The sequence below is a fragment of the Theropithecus gelada genome, chromosome 16 (genome assembly GCF_003255815.1).
Source record: "Theropithecus gelada isolate Dixy chromosome 16, Tgel_1.0, whole genome shotgun sequence".
NCBI classification, from domain to species: Eukaryota; Metazoa; Chordata; class Mammalia; order Primates; family Cercopithecidae; genus Theropithecus; species Theropithecus gelada.
In genome coordinates, this window is record NC_037684.1 from 61428679 (window position 1) to 61444940 (window position 16262).

A 16262-nucleotide genomic window follows, 5' to 3' on the forward strand; every position below is an offset into this window, starting at 1 on the left:
GTTTTTTCCCACATTTAAACTTGTCACTCGACTAGGAAGTCAAGATTGAAATGGCTCTTTCCATGAATAATTTAGTTTTGGGGTTGTTGCCAAAGCGATTTATAATGATTTTAATAATGATAGACATCCCCTGACACATTGGTGCAATGGCTCATGCCTGTAATCCCAACCCTTTGAGAGGCTGCGGAGGGAGGACTGCTTGTGCCCAGGAGTTCAAGACCAGCCTGGGCAAAATAGTGAGACCTCGTCTCTTTGTATTTTAAAAAAATAAATAATTTTAAAAATTGTATCATGGCCGGGCGCGGTGGCTCAAGCCTGTAATCCCAGCACTTTGGGAGGCCGCGACGGGCGGATCACAAGGTCAGGAGATCGAGACCATCCTGGCTAACACGGTGAAACCCGTCTCTATTAAAAAATACAAAAAAAATAGCCGGGCGAGGTGGCGGGCGCCTGTAGTCCCAGCTACTCAGGAGGCTGAGGCAGGAGAATGGCGTGAACCCGGGAGGCGGAGCTTGCAGTGAGCTGAGATCCGGCCACTGCACTCCAGCCTGGGCGACAGAGCGAGACTCCGTCTGAAAAACAAAACAAAAAACAAAACAAACAAACAAAAAAAATTGTATCATTGGGACCATATTCTAATGTCAATTCTGAGACAGAAAAAAAAAGGTGATTACGTTCAAGAGCTTTTAGCTTTTCCACTTGATTATACTTACATCTTTGAAAACTCCAGCAGGAATTTTCTATGCTTTCCCACCTTTACATGGTTTTCCTAATAAAACCCATCTGTAGTGCAATAAGATGTGGTCTCCATCAGGCTTTTTGTAGTTTTACTATATTCATTAGGTTTCTGCTATGTATTAGAATAGGTCCTGTTTGTAGACTCTCTTAAAGTCCTCAAATTCCTTTCCAATGTGAAGTTTCTGGTGTTTAAGAAAAGCTGTCCGCCCACTGAAGGCCTTACCACAGTTGCTACATTCAAAGGGTTTCTCTCTGGTATGAATTCTTTGATGACCGATAAGGTGTGAGTTCCGACTGAAGGCCTTCCCACATTCAGGGCATTCATAGGGTTTCTCTCCTGTATGAATATGATAGTGTCTAATAAGATCTGAGCTTCCCCTAAAAGATTTCCCACATTTGGTGCATACATAAGGTTTTTCTCCACTGTGAATTCTATGATGTTTCAGAAGGTCTGAGCTCTCATTGAAAGTTTTCCCACATTCTTTACATTCGTAGGGTTTCTCTCCTGTATGAGTTACCTGATGTCTGATGAAGTCTGAGCTGCCCTGGAAATTCCTACCACACCGATTACACCAATAAGCTTTCTCTTCCTGGTGAGTTCTCTGCTCTCTCCTAAGCTCCTCATCCTTGCTAAAGGTTTTCTCACATTCAAGTTTCTCTCCAGCATGCAATCTCTGATGTCTGAGGAAAGCCTTGCGCCACATGAAGAGTTTCCCACATTCCTTACATTCATAGGGCTTCTCACCACTGTGAATTCTCTGATGTCGAATAAGGACGGAACGCTGCCTGAAAGCTTTCCTACATTCAGTGCACTGATAGGGCTTCTCTCCAGTATGGATTTTCTGGTGTGTAACAAGGTGTGATCTGTGGCTGAAGGATTTCCCACATTCACTACATTCATGAGGTTTCTCTCCAGTATGAACACGATGGTGTGTATTAAGTTCTGAGCTACTCATAAAAGATTTCCCACATTCGGTGCATACATAAGGTCTTTCTCCACTGTGAATTCTGTGATGTCTCACAAGGTGTGAGCTCTTATTGAAAGTTTTCCCACATTCTTTACATTCATACGGTTTCTCTCTAGTATGAGTTACCTGATGTCTGATGAGGTCTGAGCTGCCCTGGAAAGTCCTACCACACTGATTACACAAATAAGCTTTTTCTTCCCGGTGAAGTCTCTGCTCTTCTGTAAGCTCCTCATCCTTGCTGAAGGTTTTCTCACATTCTTCAAGTTTCTCTCCAGCATGCAGTCTCTGATGTTTGAGGAAAGCTGTGCGCCCACTGACGGTCTTCCCACGTTTGTGACATTCATAGTGTTTCTCTCCACTGTGGAGTCTCTGGTGTTCAGTAAGGTGAGAATGCTGCCTGAAGGCTTTTTCACATTCACTACACTTGAGGGGTTTCTCTCCAGTGTGAATTCTCTGATGTGTGACAAGGTGGGAACTTTGACTGAAGGCCTTCCCACATTTATTGCATAAATATCGCTTCCCCACACTGTGGATTCTCTGATGTAGGACAAGGTTTGAGCTTCCCTTAAAAGCCTTCCCACACTCTTTGCACTCATAGGGATTCCCGCCTCTGTGAATTTGCTTATGTCTCAGCAGATTAGAGCTCTGATTGAAGTCTTCCACATTCATGACATATATAAGGTTTCTTTCCTGTATTAATTCTCTGATGTATAAGATTTGAACTTTGATTAGAGTCCTTCCCACATTCATTACACACATATGGTTTATTTCCAGGATGAATTCTCTGATGTATTATCAGGTTTGAACTCCTGTTGAAGGTTTTTCCACATTCCTTACATTCATAGGTCTTATTTATATTATGAATTTTCTGATGTTCTGTTAATCCTGATTTATGTTTGAAGTTTTGGCCACTAACCTCATATCTATGGGAGCTTTCTCCTACAGAAAGTTTTTTTTCTCCTTCGTTACATCCATGGCCAATCTCTCCCACAATGGCTTTCTTGGGGATAATACGCATTTCCCTGATACCTCTCTCTTGGGAAGGGAGATGTCTCACTGCATCCTTTAAAGGGCTTACCCAGTGCTTCAATAATCTGTCCTCAGAATTACTGGTTTCAACTAACTCACATTCCTGGGTGATCTGTCTTTGGAGTTTTTCGGATGCAGCCCTCGCTGACTCCTTTTCTTCAGAAATTTCCATCTTTGATTTTCGTTCCTTCATCTTATTCCTGTTTTCAGAATCTGAAATGATAAGTAGATCATTCTATGATTCCTAAAATACAAATATCACCTCTTCACTATGCTGGACAGTCTAAGAGGGAGGAACAAAGAACTCAGAAGACCTTTCCCTGCCAAAGCTGAGATGTGGACTTCACTAGAGACACTGTGGCTATCACAGGAACCTGTGCTACCACATACCCTGTTGCTAAAGAAACCTGCCAGGGTGCAGGCTGGAGCTGGGCTGTGGGAGTGGCCTAAAGGGTGGTGAATTAATTCACTGGGGGAGGAGGGCAATCTGGAGTTGGTCCACAGGAATTGGCCTGTTGGATGGGGGAGGAACTTGCTAGATGGTGTGGCTGGGCCTGAACTGGTTCACAGGAAGCAGCCCACTAGGGTAAGTGCCACCAGGCCTTCCACAAGTTGATCTGCTAGCAGCCACATCAGTAAATAATGAAAATCAACAAATAAAAATAGAACAGCACACTGGTACCAGGAAAATAAGTTAGTTTCTCTTCCTATGGCCATGCATTGTCCCTCCAGCATCCTCTGTTGACAAAGTCTAAATCTTGTACCAACTGGCAAAGGAAAAATGTTTACAGAATCCAGCTTTGTAACACAAGCAAACAAAGATGGTGGATTTGGAGTTGAGAGGCAATAAATTAATAACTAGCATACTGCTCGTTCCTCCCAATATACCATGATAGTTATGCAAATCTGTACTATGCCTCAGAATAAAAATAATTGGCTGTCATTTCAATAGAAATCAATTCTCTTTTTCTCAGACCTCACATTTTTCTTTCTAATATTCTGAGGAAATTGCCTCTTTTTGTATGGCAATTTTATTTCTTCTGAAATTACAAGATAGATGAGCTTATTGCTTATGCGTGTCCATGTTATCAAATCCCTGACCTTCCCCAGTGGATTAGTTCATTTTCATGTGGCTGATAAAGGCATACCTGAGACTGGAGAGAAAAAGAGGTTTAATTGGACTTATAGTTCCACATGGCTGGGAAGGCCTCAGGATCATGGTGGGAGGTGAAAGGCACATCTTACATGGCGGTGGCAAGAGAAAATGAGGAAGATGCAAAAGCAGAAACCCACGATGAAACCATCAGATCTCATGAGACTTATTCACTACCATGAGAATAGGGGGCAAACTGCCCCCATGATTCAAATTATCTCTCCCCATGTCCCTCCCACAAAATGTGGGATTTATGGGAGTACAATTCAAGATGAGATTTGAGTGGGGACACAGAGCCAAACCACATCATTCTGCCCCTGGCCCCTCCAAATCTTATGTCCTCACATTTCAAAATCAATCATGCCTTCCCAACACTCCCCCTAAGCCTTAACTCATTTCAGCATTAACCCAAAAATCCACAGTTCAAAGTCTCATCAGAAACAAGGCAAATCCCTTCTGCCTATGAGTCTGTAAAGTCAGAAGCAAGCTAGGTACGTCCTACATACAATCGGTACAGGTATTGTTGGGTAAATACAGCTGTTCCAAATGGGAGAAATTGGCCAAAACAAAGAGGTTACAGGGCCCATGCAAGTTGAAATCCAGCAAGGCAGTCAAATTTTAAACCTCCAGAATGATCTCATTTGACTCCAGGTCTCACATCCAGGTCATGCTGATGCAAAAAGTGGGTTCCCATGGTCTTGGGCACCTCCACCCCTGTGGCTTTGCAGGGCACAGCCTCACTCCTGGCTGCCTTCACAGGCTGGTGTTGAGTGTCTGCGGCTTTTCCAGGCGTATGGTGCAAACTGTAGGTGGATCTGCCATTCTGGGGTCTGGAGGTCATTGGCCCTCTTCTCACAGCTCCACTAGAAGGTGCCCAAGCAGGGACTCTATATGGCGGCTCCAACCCCATATTTCCCTTCTGCAGTGCCCTAGCAGAGGTTCTCCATGACATCCCTGCCCCTGCAACAAACTTCTGGCTGGGCATCCAAGCGTTTCCATACATCTCTGAAATCCAGGTGGAAGTTCCCAAACCTCAGTTCTTGACTTCTGGGCACCTAAAGACAACACCATGTAGAAACTGCCAAGGCTTCGGGCTTGCACCCTGTGAAGCCACAGGTCGAGCTCTATCTACATTGGCCCCTTTCAGCCATGGCTGGAGTGGCTGGGATGCAGCACACCAGGTCCCTAGGCTGGACACAGCATGGGGACCCTGGGCCTGCCCCACAAAACCATTTTCTCCTAGGTCTCCAGGCCTGTGATGGGAGGGGGCTGCTGTGAAGACTTCTGATATGCCCTGGAGACATTTTCCCCATTGTCTTGGGGATTAACATTCAGCTTCTTGTTACTTATGCAAATTTCTGCAGCCTGATTGAATTTCTCCTCAGAAAATGGGTTTTTCTTTTTTATCACATTGTCAGGCTGCAAATTTTCTGAACTTTTATGCTCTGCTTCCCTCATAAAACTGAATCCCTTTAATAGGACCCAAGTCACATCTTGAATGTTTTGCTGCTTAGAAATTTCTTCCACCAGATACCCTAAATCATCTCTCTCAAGTTCAAAGTTCCACAAGTCTGTAGGGCAGCGGCAAAATGCCACCAGTGTCTTTGCTAAAACATAACAAGAGTCACCTCTGCTCCAGTTCCTGACAAGTTCCGCATCTCCATCTGAGACCACCTCAGCCTGGACCTTTTTGTCTATATTGCTGTTAGGCTTTTGGTCAAAGCCACTCAACAAGTGTGGGGAAAAGAAAGAGAGATCATACTGTTACTGTGTCTATATAGAAAGAAGTAGATATAAGAGACTCCATTTTGTTCTGTATTTGAGATGCTGTTAATCTGTAACCCTACCCCAACCCTGTCCTTGCAAGAGACATGTGCTGTGGTGACTCAAGGTTTAGCGGATTTTGGGCTGTGCAGGATGTGCTTTGTTAAACAAGTGCCTGAAGGCAGTATGCTTGTGAAAAGTCATCACCATTCTCTTAATCTCAAGTACCCAGGGACACATACGCTGCGGAAGGTTGCAGGGACCTCTGCCTAGGAAAACCAGGTAGTGTCCAAGGCTTCTCCCCATGTGATAGTCTGAAATATGGCCTCATGGGAAGGGAAGGACTTAATGGTCCCCTGGCCTGACACCCGTGAAGGGTCTGTGACTGAGGAGGATTAGTGTAAGAGGAAAGAAGGCCTCTGGGCAGTTGAGATAGAGAAAGGCATCTGTCTCCTGCCTGTCCCTGGGCAATGGAACCTCTTGTATGTTCTATTTACTGAGATAGGAGAAAACTGCCTTAGGGCTGAAGGTGGGACTTGCTAGTGGCAATGGTGCTCTTTATGCACTAAGAAGGTTTATGGAGATGTTTGCATATGCATATCAAGGCATAGCACTTTTCCTTAAACTTACCCATGTCACAGACATCTTTATTCAAATGTCTTTCTGCTGACCTTCTCCCTACTATGATCCTATTGTTCTGCCACTTCATTTTTCTGAGATGGTAAAGATAATGATCGATAAATGAGGGAACTCAGAGACCAGTGCCAGTGCAGGTCCTCTGTATGCTGAGCGCCAGTCCCCTGGGCCCACTTTTTCTTTCTCTATACTTTGTCTGTGTCTCATTTCTTTTCTCAAGTCTCTTGTTCCACCTAATGCCCACAGGTGTGCAGGGGCAGGCCACCCCTTCAACAACTCTCTATGAAGTTCCAAACTTTCCCACATTTTCCTGTCTTCTTCTGAGCCCCCCATACTGTTCCAGCCTTTGCCTGTTATGGAGCTCCAAAATTGCTTCCACATTTGGGTGTCTTTTCAGCAGCACCTCTGGTACCAGTTTACTATATTAGTCTGTTTTCACGCTGCTGATGAAGACATACCTGAGACTGGGAAAGAGGTTTAATTGAACTTACAGTTCTACATGGCTTGAGAGGCCTCAGAATTATGGCAGGAGGCAAAAGGCACTTCTTACATGGTGGCGGCAAGAGAAAATGAGGAAGATGCAAAAACAGAAACCAATGATAAAACCATCAGGTCTCATGAGACTTGTTCACTACCACGAAAACAGTATGGGGGAAACCATCTCCATGATTCATATCATCTCCCACAACATGTGGGAATTACGGAAGTACAATTCAAGATGAGATTTGGGTGGGGACACAGAGCCAAACCATATCAGTCAGTCACAAAAACACATTTCTGAGCTCCTTGGGAGCGTGGTCCTGCTGATAGGGACTCTAGTCATTAATCTTCTTGCAGTGAATGAGCAGCAACATGGCACAGTGATTAAGAGCATGGACTGAAGGCCAAACTGCCTGAGTTTGAAACCTGGCTCCACCACTTAATGATGGTGAGACCTCAGGCAAATCACAGAGCTCTCAGTGCCCCAGCTTCCTCATCTATAAAATGGACATAATGATAGTATTTACTTCATAGACTTGTTATGAGAATCAAACACATACAAATATACATAAAACATTTAGAACAGTGCTTTGCATATAGAAAGCACTATGCGTCAGCTGCCGTTATTACTATTATTATTAATATTTACCCTTTAAATATTAAGTAATATGTCCCTAGAACAAAAAAAGGCTGGATTTCCTTCTTTTTTTTTTTTTTTTTTAGAGATATGGTCTCACCATGTTGCCCAGGCTGGTCTCACACTCCTGGGGTCAGGCAATCCTCCTGCCTTGGACTCCCAAAATGCTGGGATTGCAGGTGTGAGTCACTGCACCTGGCCTTGGATTTCATTTAAATACCATACCCTCTCCTGCAACTGAAAGACAGTGGGCTTACTGCTTTTGGGTGTCCATATTATCAAACCTTTATTATTGGAAAGAATTGGCTTTGTCATAATTTTCCCTTAAAGAGTATAGTGGTTTTTTTCCTTTTGGTTTGACATATATATATATTTTTTTAAATTCAGAAGCAGATTACTATTTAAAAGATGGTAGATTAAAGGCTGTCCAATTTTTTTTTTTTTTTAACAAAAAACTTGCGATCTGAAGGGCTTTTATTGTGTGATACTGAACTCTTGAAAGCCAAAAGCTGAAGGAAGGTGTGCCTCTAGATTTGATGAGGTGTTTGTGTCAGCAAATCTGTATGAAGGCTTTGAAGTGCTTGGGCTCAGTTTCCTCTGCTTGTTCCCATAGTACTTTTTACTAAAGAGCCTGCTTCATTCCTTATTGAGTAGTAATTGTTAAGATATTGTAGGATGTATGCTTAAAATAAAAAAATACGTATTTTCAAGGAAGAATAAAGGAAAGAAAGGAACATGAGTAACAGATTAGAAACATACATCCATGAGGCCGGGCGCAGTGGCTCACGCCTGGAATCCCAGCACTTTGGGAGGCCAAGGTGGGTGGATCACGAGGTCAGGAGATCGAGACCATCCTGGCTAACACGGTGAAACCCCGTCTCTACTACAAACACAAAAAATTAGCCGGGCATGGTGGCGGGCGCCTGTAGTCCCAGCTACTCGGGAGGCTGAGACAGGAGAATGGCGTGAACCCGGGAGGCAGAGCTTGCAGTGAGCTGAGATTGCACCACTGCACTCCAGCCTGGGCGAAAGAGCGAGACTCTGTCTCAAAAAAAAAGAAAGAAAAGAAAAGAAACATCCATCCATGAGGAATACAAAGAAATTAATAGGAAACATTCAGCAGAGAGTTCTCCATTATCTCAAAGAAATTTTAGACAAAATAACTCTTTAAATAAAAGCCTAAAGAAGAGATATAAGGGTTTAAAACAGATTACACATTTAAAAATTTGACATTTTTAATTAAAAAACAAAAAATCGAGTCACGTAGCCAAAAAAAAAAAAAAAGAAAAGGAAAAGGAAAAAATAATAGCAGTGGGGCTGCCCAGGCTGGTCTTGAACTCCTGGCTTCAAGCGATCCTCCCACCTTGGCCTCCCAAAGTGCTGGGATTATAGGTGTGAACCACTGTGCCAGGCCATTTTTTTTTTTTACTTTTTTTTTTTTTTTTTTTGAGATAGTGTCTCACTCTGTCACCCAGGCTGGAGTGCAGTGCAGTGGTGCAATCATGGTTCACTGCAGTCTTGACCTCTCAGGCTGAGATGATTCTCCCACCTCAGCCTCCCAAGTAGCTGGGATTACAGGCATGCTGCAGCACACATGCCAAATTTTTTGTAGAGATGGGGCTTGCCATGTTGCCCGGGGTGTTCTGGAACTCCTGGCGTCAAGGGATCCTCCTGCCTCGGCCTCCCAAAGTGCTAGGATTACAAGCGTGAGCCACTGCACCCAGCTTCTTTTGTTTTTTTCATACATTCTGTCATTCTGTCACCCCGGCTGGAGTGCAGTGGTGCAATCATAGCTCACTGCAACCTCAAACTCCTGGGCTCAAGCAATTCTCCCACTTCAGCCTGGCACGATAGGCACACCACCATATCCAGCTAGTTTAAAACAATTTTTTGTAGAGAGAAGGTCTCACTATGTTGCCCAGGCTGGTCTCAAACTCCTGGCCTCAAGCACTCCTTCAGTCTCCCAAAGTGCTGAGATTACAGACATGAGCCACCATGCTTGGCCAAAAACAAATTAGATTAGAAAGCAATAAAAAGAAGTGAGAGGTGACTTGACAAAGCTGAGGAAATAAATGGAAGGGGAAAGGAAAACATTATGTAAATGAAATTCACATAAGGAACAACGAAAATAATCACGACAAGGTCACAATGAAGCCTGGAGAAATAATAAAAAATGAAATGAATACAAATGTGATTACAGAGAAAACAAGTAATTAAAGAAAGATAATCAAATACATATAATTAGTGTTCCTAAAGAAAAGAGCAAACATAGGCCGGGCACAGTGGCTCACGCCTGTAATCCCAGCACTTTGGGAGGCCGAGGCAGGTGGATCACCAGAGGTCAGGAGTTCGAGACCAGCCTGACCAACATAGAGAAATCCTGTGTCTACTAAAAACACAAAATTAGCTGGGCATGGTGGCGTGTGCCTGTAGTCCCAGCTACTCGGGAGGCTGAGGCAGGAGAATCACTTGAACCCAGGAGGCGGAGGTTGTGAGCCGAGATCGTGCCATTGCACTCCAGCCTGGGCAACAAGAGCAAAACTCCGTCTCAAAAAAAAAAAAAAAAAAAGAACATTAAAAAAGAAAAAAATCAATATATAACAGAGGAAAATGTTGCTGAAATAAACACTTAGATCTATTGGAAAGGTAAATTGTAGCTCATAAAAAGTAGACAGAAGAGTCAAAACTGAGACATGTCCTTTTGAAGTAATTAAATTTCAGGAATAAATGAGCAAATGGGCATCTAGGCAGAAAAGGAAGTAGTGTGCAAGACAGAATTTCAGGTTGACTTTGTCCTTCCCCAGTTATACTCCATACCAGATTTAATAATGCCCATATAATTCCAAGGAGAAACAGTGTGAGCCGATAATTTTTTTACCCAGTAAAGTGTTCTCTTGCATTAAAAGCAATAGGCAGACATTTCCAGTTATGTAAAAACTTAGGGAGTATGAGAGTTGTAAGCCCTTTTTGAAAATAACTATTGCAAAGACATATAGCCAATAAAGAAGTGAATTAAGATGAACCCTCAGGAATTAAGAGGGCATTGTAAAAGAATGGTCTAACGGAAAAAAAAAAAAACGTTTTCCCTCTGCCCTTACACCACAGTCAGTCAACACAGAAGACTTGTGTAACCAAATGTTTATTTTAATTATTTTTAGTTTTAGGGATGAGGGTCTTCTGTCACCCAGGCTGGAGTGTAGTGGTGCCATCATAGTTCACTGCAGCCTTGAACTCCTGGCCTCAAACCATCCTGCCTAGCCTCCTGAATCGTTGGGATAACAGGCAAGAGCTGAAACTGCCTTTGCAAAATTATAATTGAGGAAATTATGGCAGTGAAAGAGAGCAGACCTAACTAACCCCATCTTCTAACCTCTAAACTGTCTTTGTTCATTCCTGGTATGAACAAAGGCATAGGTCAAACTAGCCCTGGGAAGGAATTTAGTTTATGGATTAAATGCTGAAACAAAATTGATAACAGCCCTTTCCTGAAAAACCCCTTCTTGCCTGGGGACCAGTCTGCCTTTGTAGGGCTAACAAATTAGCTACAAGATTAGAAATTACAATTAGGGGCCATACAGCCTCTACAAGAGTTTGAACCTCCCCAAATTGCCCTTGGGAATAACATCACTGTTGCAAAACCTAAGATCAGTGCTTGAGATATTTTGTGGACCCTGCATTCCAGTGCAGCAAATGACACCACCCAGACCCATAACCTGGATCAACCGGTTCTGCAATCCCACCTGGGAGCATAAGTCAGAAAGTAGAACTCACTTCACCCCTCGATGAGTTCATCTTCAACCCAAGCAGTTAGCACTTCCCACTTTCCAAGCCCATACGCCAAATTCTCCTCAAAAACTCTGATCTACGAATGCTCTGGGAGGCTGTTTAATAATAAAACTCCCGTCTCCTGCATAGCCGACTCTGCATGAATTACTCTTCCTCCGTTGCAATTCCCCTTTCTTGATAAATTCCTGTGTCTTGATAAATTGGCTCTGTCTAGGCAGTGGGCAAGGTGATCCCACTGGGCGGTTACAGAGCCACGATACCCTCTGACCAAATATTTTGGGGTTTTCCCACACACACCAAGCAAGCAATAAATTCTGCAGCAACAACAGCTAGGTGTTCTCTAATTCAGTTCAATTCGGACACTATCTACCTGGAGATGGCGTCAAATCCCAAGGTTGAGGACTCAATTCACCAGACTGCACCGCACTTCTGATGCCAATCACAAGTCCCAGGTTGTTTTACCTGTGCTTCTGACCGACCAGCTATAAATCAGGGATCCCAGGCTCCCTTATTGGGTTAAATTATTTGCTAGAGTGGCGAAGTCTGCCACTGAACTCAGGGAAACAGTTCAGTGGGAAACAGTACCAGTTTATTATAAAGGATATTACAAAGGATACAGATGCATAAGGCAAGCCAAGTGGGACGGGGAGCAGAGCTTCCATGCCCTCTCTGGGCACACCACTCTCCAGGAACCTCTATGTGTTCAGCTATCTGGAAGCTCTCCAAACTCCATCCTTTGAGGTTTTAATGGAGGCTTCATTAAGTAGGCATAATTGATTCAAAAAAAAAAAAAGTCCAGGCACGGTTGCTCATGCCTGTAATCCCAGCACTTTGGGATGCTAAAGCAGGTGGACATATGGTCAGGAGATCGAGACCAGCCTGACCAACGTGGTGAAACCCTGTCTCTACTAAACATACAAAAATTAGCTGGGCATGGTGGCAGGCGCCTGTAACCCCAGCTACTCAGGAGGCTGAGGCAGGAGAATCGCTTGAACCCGGGAGGCGGAGGTTGCAGTGAGCCAAGATTGCCCCACCGCACTCCAGCCTGGTGACAGAGCAAGACTCTTGTCTCAAGAAAAAATGTAAGTTGGCCATTAATTCGAATAAGAACAAAGAGCATGAGCCAAGAAAATGTGTCTATACTCAAAGCTGGCCCCGGGGCCACCATTTTTTAACTTAGGAAATACCACTATTTCATGCCCAGTTCTTAGTATCTTGTAACTATGTCAATCCTTTTTAATTCACATTCATGGGAATGCATTAGGTGAAGCTAAACAAAGAGTCTATGCCTAGAGGAAGACACACACACACGAAACAAGGTAGTAAGAGCCTATGAATTAGATGCTAAAAGCGCTGTGGTGGCAATCCGGGAAGAGTTCCCAAACAACGTGACTTTTGAAGCTTGTGGGGAAAAGAAAGATCAGACTGTTATTGTGTCTGTGTAGAAATAAGCAGATGTAGAGACTCCATTTTGTTCTGTACTAAGAAAAATTCTTCTGCCTTGAGATGCTGTTAATCTGTAACCCTACCCCCAACCCTGTGCTTGCAGAGACATCTGCTGTGTTTACTCAAGGTTTAATGGATTTAGTGCTATGCAGGATGTGCTTTGTTAAACAGGTGCTTGAAGGCAGCATGCTTGTTAAAAGTCATCACCATTCTCTAATCTCAAGTACCCAGGGACACAAACACTGCGAAAAGCCGCAGGGACCTCTGCCTAGGAAAGCCAGGTATTGTCCAAGGTTTCTCCTCATGTGATAGTCTGAAATATGGCCTCGGGGGAAGGGAAAGACCAGACCGTCCCCCAGCCTGTAAAGGGTCTGTGCTGAGGAGGATTAATAAAAGAGGAAAGCCTCTTTGCAGTTGAGATAGAGGAAGGCATCTGTCTCCTGCTCCTCCAATGGATTGTATGTTCTATTTACTGAGAGAGGAAAAAACTGCCTTAGGGCTGGAGGTGAGAAGTGCTAGTGGCAGTGCTGCTCTTTAATGCACAGAAATGTTTGTGGAGATGTTTGTATACGTGCACATCAAGGCACAGCACCTTTCCTTAAACTTATTTATGACAGAGATCTTTGTTCACGTTTTCCTGCTGACCCTCTCCGCTCGATTACCCTATTGTCCTGCCACATCCCCCTCTCTGAGATGGTGAAAATCATGATCAATAAATACTGAGGGAACTCAAAGCTCCGTATGCTGAGCGTCGGTCCCCTAGGCCTACTTTTCTTTCTCTGTACTTTGTCTCTGTGTCTGTTTCTTTTCTCAAGTCTCTCATTCCACCCCTTCAAAGCTGCTCCTAAAAGGAATGTAGACCCTTACAAAGAGACCAGCCCACCTAAATCCCTCCCTTGTCTGAACTCTTAACAGTCCTAATATTGTAGACTGAGTAGTAGAACATACCTGAACCATACAGTTCATTCCTGTAGCTTAGTCTGGTCTCCCCAGCGGGGTCACTCGTGGGATGCAGAAACCAGATTTGGTTACATATACAAATATACCTGGCACAGCTTTGGGTGAGGAATAATCAATTTATGCCTGACGGTGGATTCTGGGCCTCGGGAAGATGCCGTTAGCGGTACCCACAGGAGGGAACTGGAACAGGCAAGAGTAGCGGGAGGGGGCTGAGGGCGGGGCATGTGGAGACGAAGAAGCCTACCCAGAGCAAGAAGGCCCAGCCGTGCGCACCCAGAGCCTACATCCTCCTGAGGTCCCCCAGGCCTCTCCGCATATGCATATGAGTTCTGCTCCACTCCTAGCCTGCCGGAGGACGCAGGCGCCGCGGCCCCCAACTCTGTGAAGGCAGCGGGGTCTCACCTCCGGGCCACCCCCAGCCTCCCGCTCGGTAGGGGGCCCCTCCACGGCCGCCATCACTGAGTCGGGGCTCCTAACGCCACCATCTTGGGCCCAGGGCCTGGGCCACGCGAGAACTTCGGTGCGCTCCCCCGAACTGCGGTCTCCGAGTCAGCGCCGCGCCCAGCCGACCCCCGTCTGCTCCAGCCAATCCGCGCGCGCTCCCCTGGCCGCCTCCCACCGATCAGGTGTCTCTGTGCAGACTCCGCCAGGACGCCAGTCGGCGCTGGGTAACTCGCTCAGCCCAGCGAAGTCTGACTTCCGGAGGGCTTCCTGCGCGGTAGCGGGTTACCACGGTTACCACCCAGCGGCGGAGTCCTCAGCTGGTCCTAGACACAGTTAGGGTTGGGGCTTTGGCACGGTCGGGTCCGGGGTGGGTGACCCCTCCAAGTAACTACGTTTTTGTTCTTCCCTTTTGTTTTGTTTTGTTTTTGAGATGGAGTCTCACTCTGTCGCCCAGGCTGGAGTGCAATGGTGAGATCTCAGCTCACTGCAGCCTCCATCTGCCAGATTCAAGCGATTCTCCTGCCTCGGCCTCCCCAGTAGCTGGGATTACAGGCGCCTACCACCACGCCCTGCTAATTTTTGTATTTTTAGTAGAGAGGGGGTTTCGCCATGTTGGCCAGGCTGGTCTCGAACTCTTGTACTGCCTGTTCTGTTTTCATCTTTTGTTTTTGTTCCTGCATGCGTTTGTGGTCTCATTGATTGATGACTTATATTTGCAATGCCCTGTCAAAGGTTAGGCGATACAGAGCCCAACAAAGACTGTATAATGTTTAAAAGTGTAGGTTCTGAAGTGAGAAAGTCAGGCACTCAGTCAGAATTCTTGCCCCACCACTTAGGGGCTATGTGACTTTGAACAAGTTACCTATTAATAACTTCTTCATGCCTCCGTTGCTTCGTTTGTAAAGTGCGGTAAATAATAGGACCGACCTCACTGACATATGTATGTGAAGTTTGCATGTGGCAAAGGCCAGATACATATTAGTTATTACTATGGAGATGATGTTGGTTCGCATCGCATAGGATCATGGTGAGAGTTATATATGTATGTAAAGATGTAAGATGTCCAACGCCAAGCCTTTCCCACACAAAAATGTCAGTACACTAATCACTTTGGCTTCTCCTATCTCTGTCCCAAACTTTGGGTTGCTCGAATTATGCACGTTTCACTCTTGAATTTGTAAATGCAGCTACTACTATTTGTTCCTTAATTTACACAGCTACATTTGAGATAGTATTTCATAGACTGTGTTAAATTTTCATTGAAATACTGAGCCATGTCTCAAATAGAGTTCAGTTACAGTTGCTTTTACAGTTCGTTTTGCTTTACCTCTCTTAATAAGAGTGAATAACTAATAGAAGTTAATAACTAATAGAAGTTATTCTTTGGAATTTAGAAATGGGTTTTTAAGGCTGGGCACGGTGGCTCACACCTGTAATCCCAGCACTTTGGGAGGCCTAGGAGGGCGAATCTCAGGAGTTCAAGACCAGCCTGGCCAGCGTGGTGAAACTCCCCTCTCTACTAAAAATACAAAAAAAAATAACTGGGAATGATGGCGGGTGCCTGTAGTCCCAGCTACTCGGGAGGCTGAGGCAGGAAAACTGCTTGAATCCAGGAGGCAGAGGTTGCAGTGAGCCGAAATCCAAGCACTCCACTCCAGCCTGGGCAACAGAGCAAGACACCATCTCAAAAAAATTTTAAAACCAGACTGTTGTGTGCCCTCTGCTCCTAGAGGCCCAGCCTCTGTGGCCCTCTGACCTGCAAGTATTGGGAGATCCACAGCTAAGACGCCGGGATCCCCTGGGAGCCAAAAATGAGTTAGAACTCTTAAGTGGGAGATGAACAATGAAAACACATGGACAGAGGGCAGGGAACATCACATACCAGGGCCTTTCCCGGGGGAGGGGGACTGGGGGAGGGATAGCATTAGGAGAAATACCTAATGTAAATGACGAGTTGATGGGTGCAGCAAACCACCATGGCACATGTATACCTATGTAACAAACCTGCACGTTGTGCACATGTACCCTAGAACTTAAAGTATAATAAATCAATAAAATAAAATAAATGGGTTTTTAAAAAATCGTGCAGGGTGGGTGAGGTGGCTCTTGCCTGTAATCCTAGCACTTTGGGAGGCTGAGGCGGGTGGATCACTTGAGGTCAGGAGTTCAAGACCAGCCTGGCCAACATGGTGAAACTCTGTCTCTACTAAAAAATACAAAA

The 16262-nt window shown here is 44.9% G+C and overlaps 1 protein-coding gene across 1 annotated transcript; it reads right to left on the reverse strand.

The window, feature by feature from the left end:
* Positions 1-784: 784 nt before the first annotated feature.
* Positions 785-14085, reverse strand: ZNF594 (zinc finger protein 594). Its single transcript, XM_025363704.1, is given in 3 exon segments — positions 785-2364; positions 2366-2948; positions 13684-14085. Coding segments are annotated over 2 exon segments (2070 nt in total). The 5' UTR covers positions 2929-2948; positions 13684-14085; the 3' UTR covers positions 785-857.
* Between the last annotated feature and the right edge of the window lie 2177 nt (positions 14086-16262).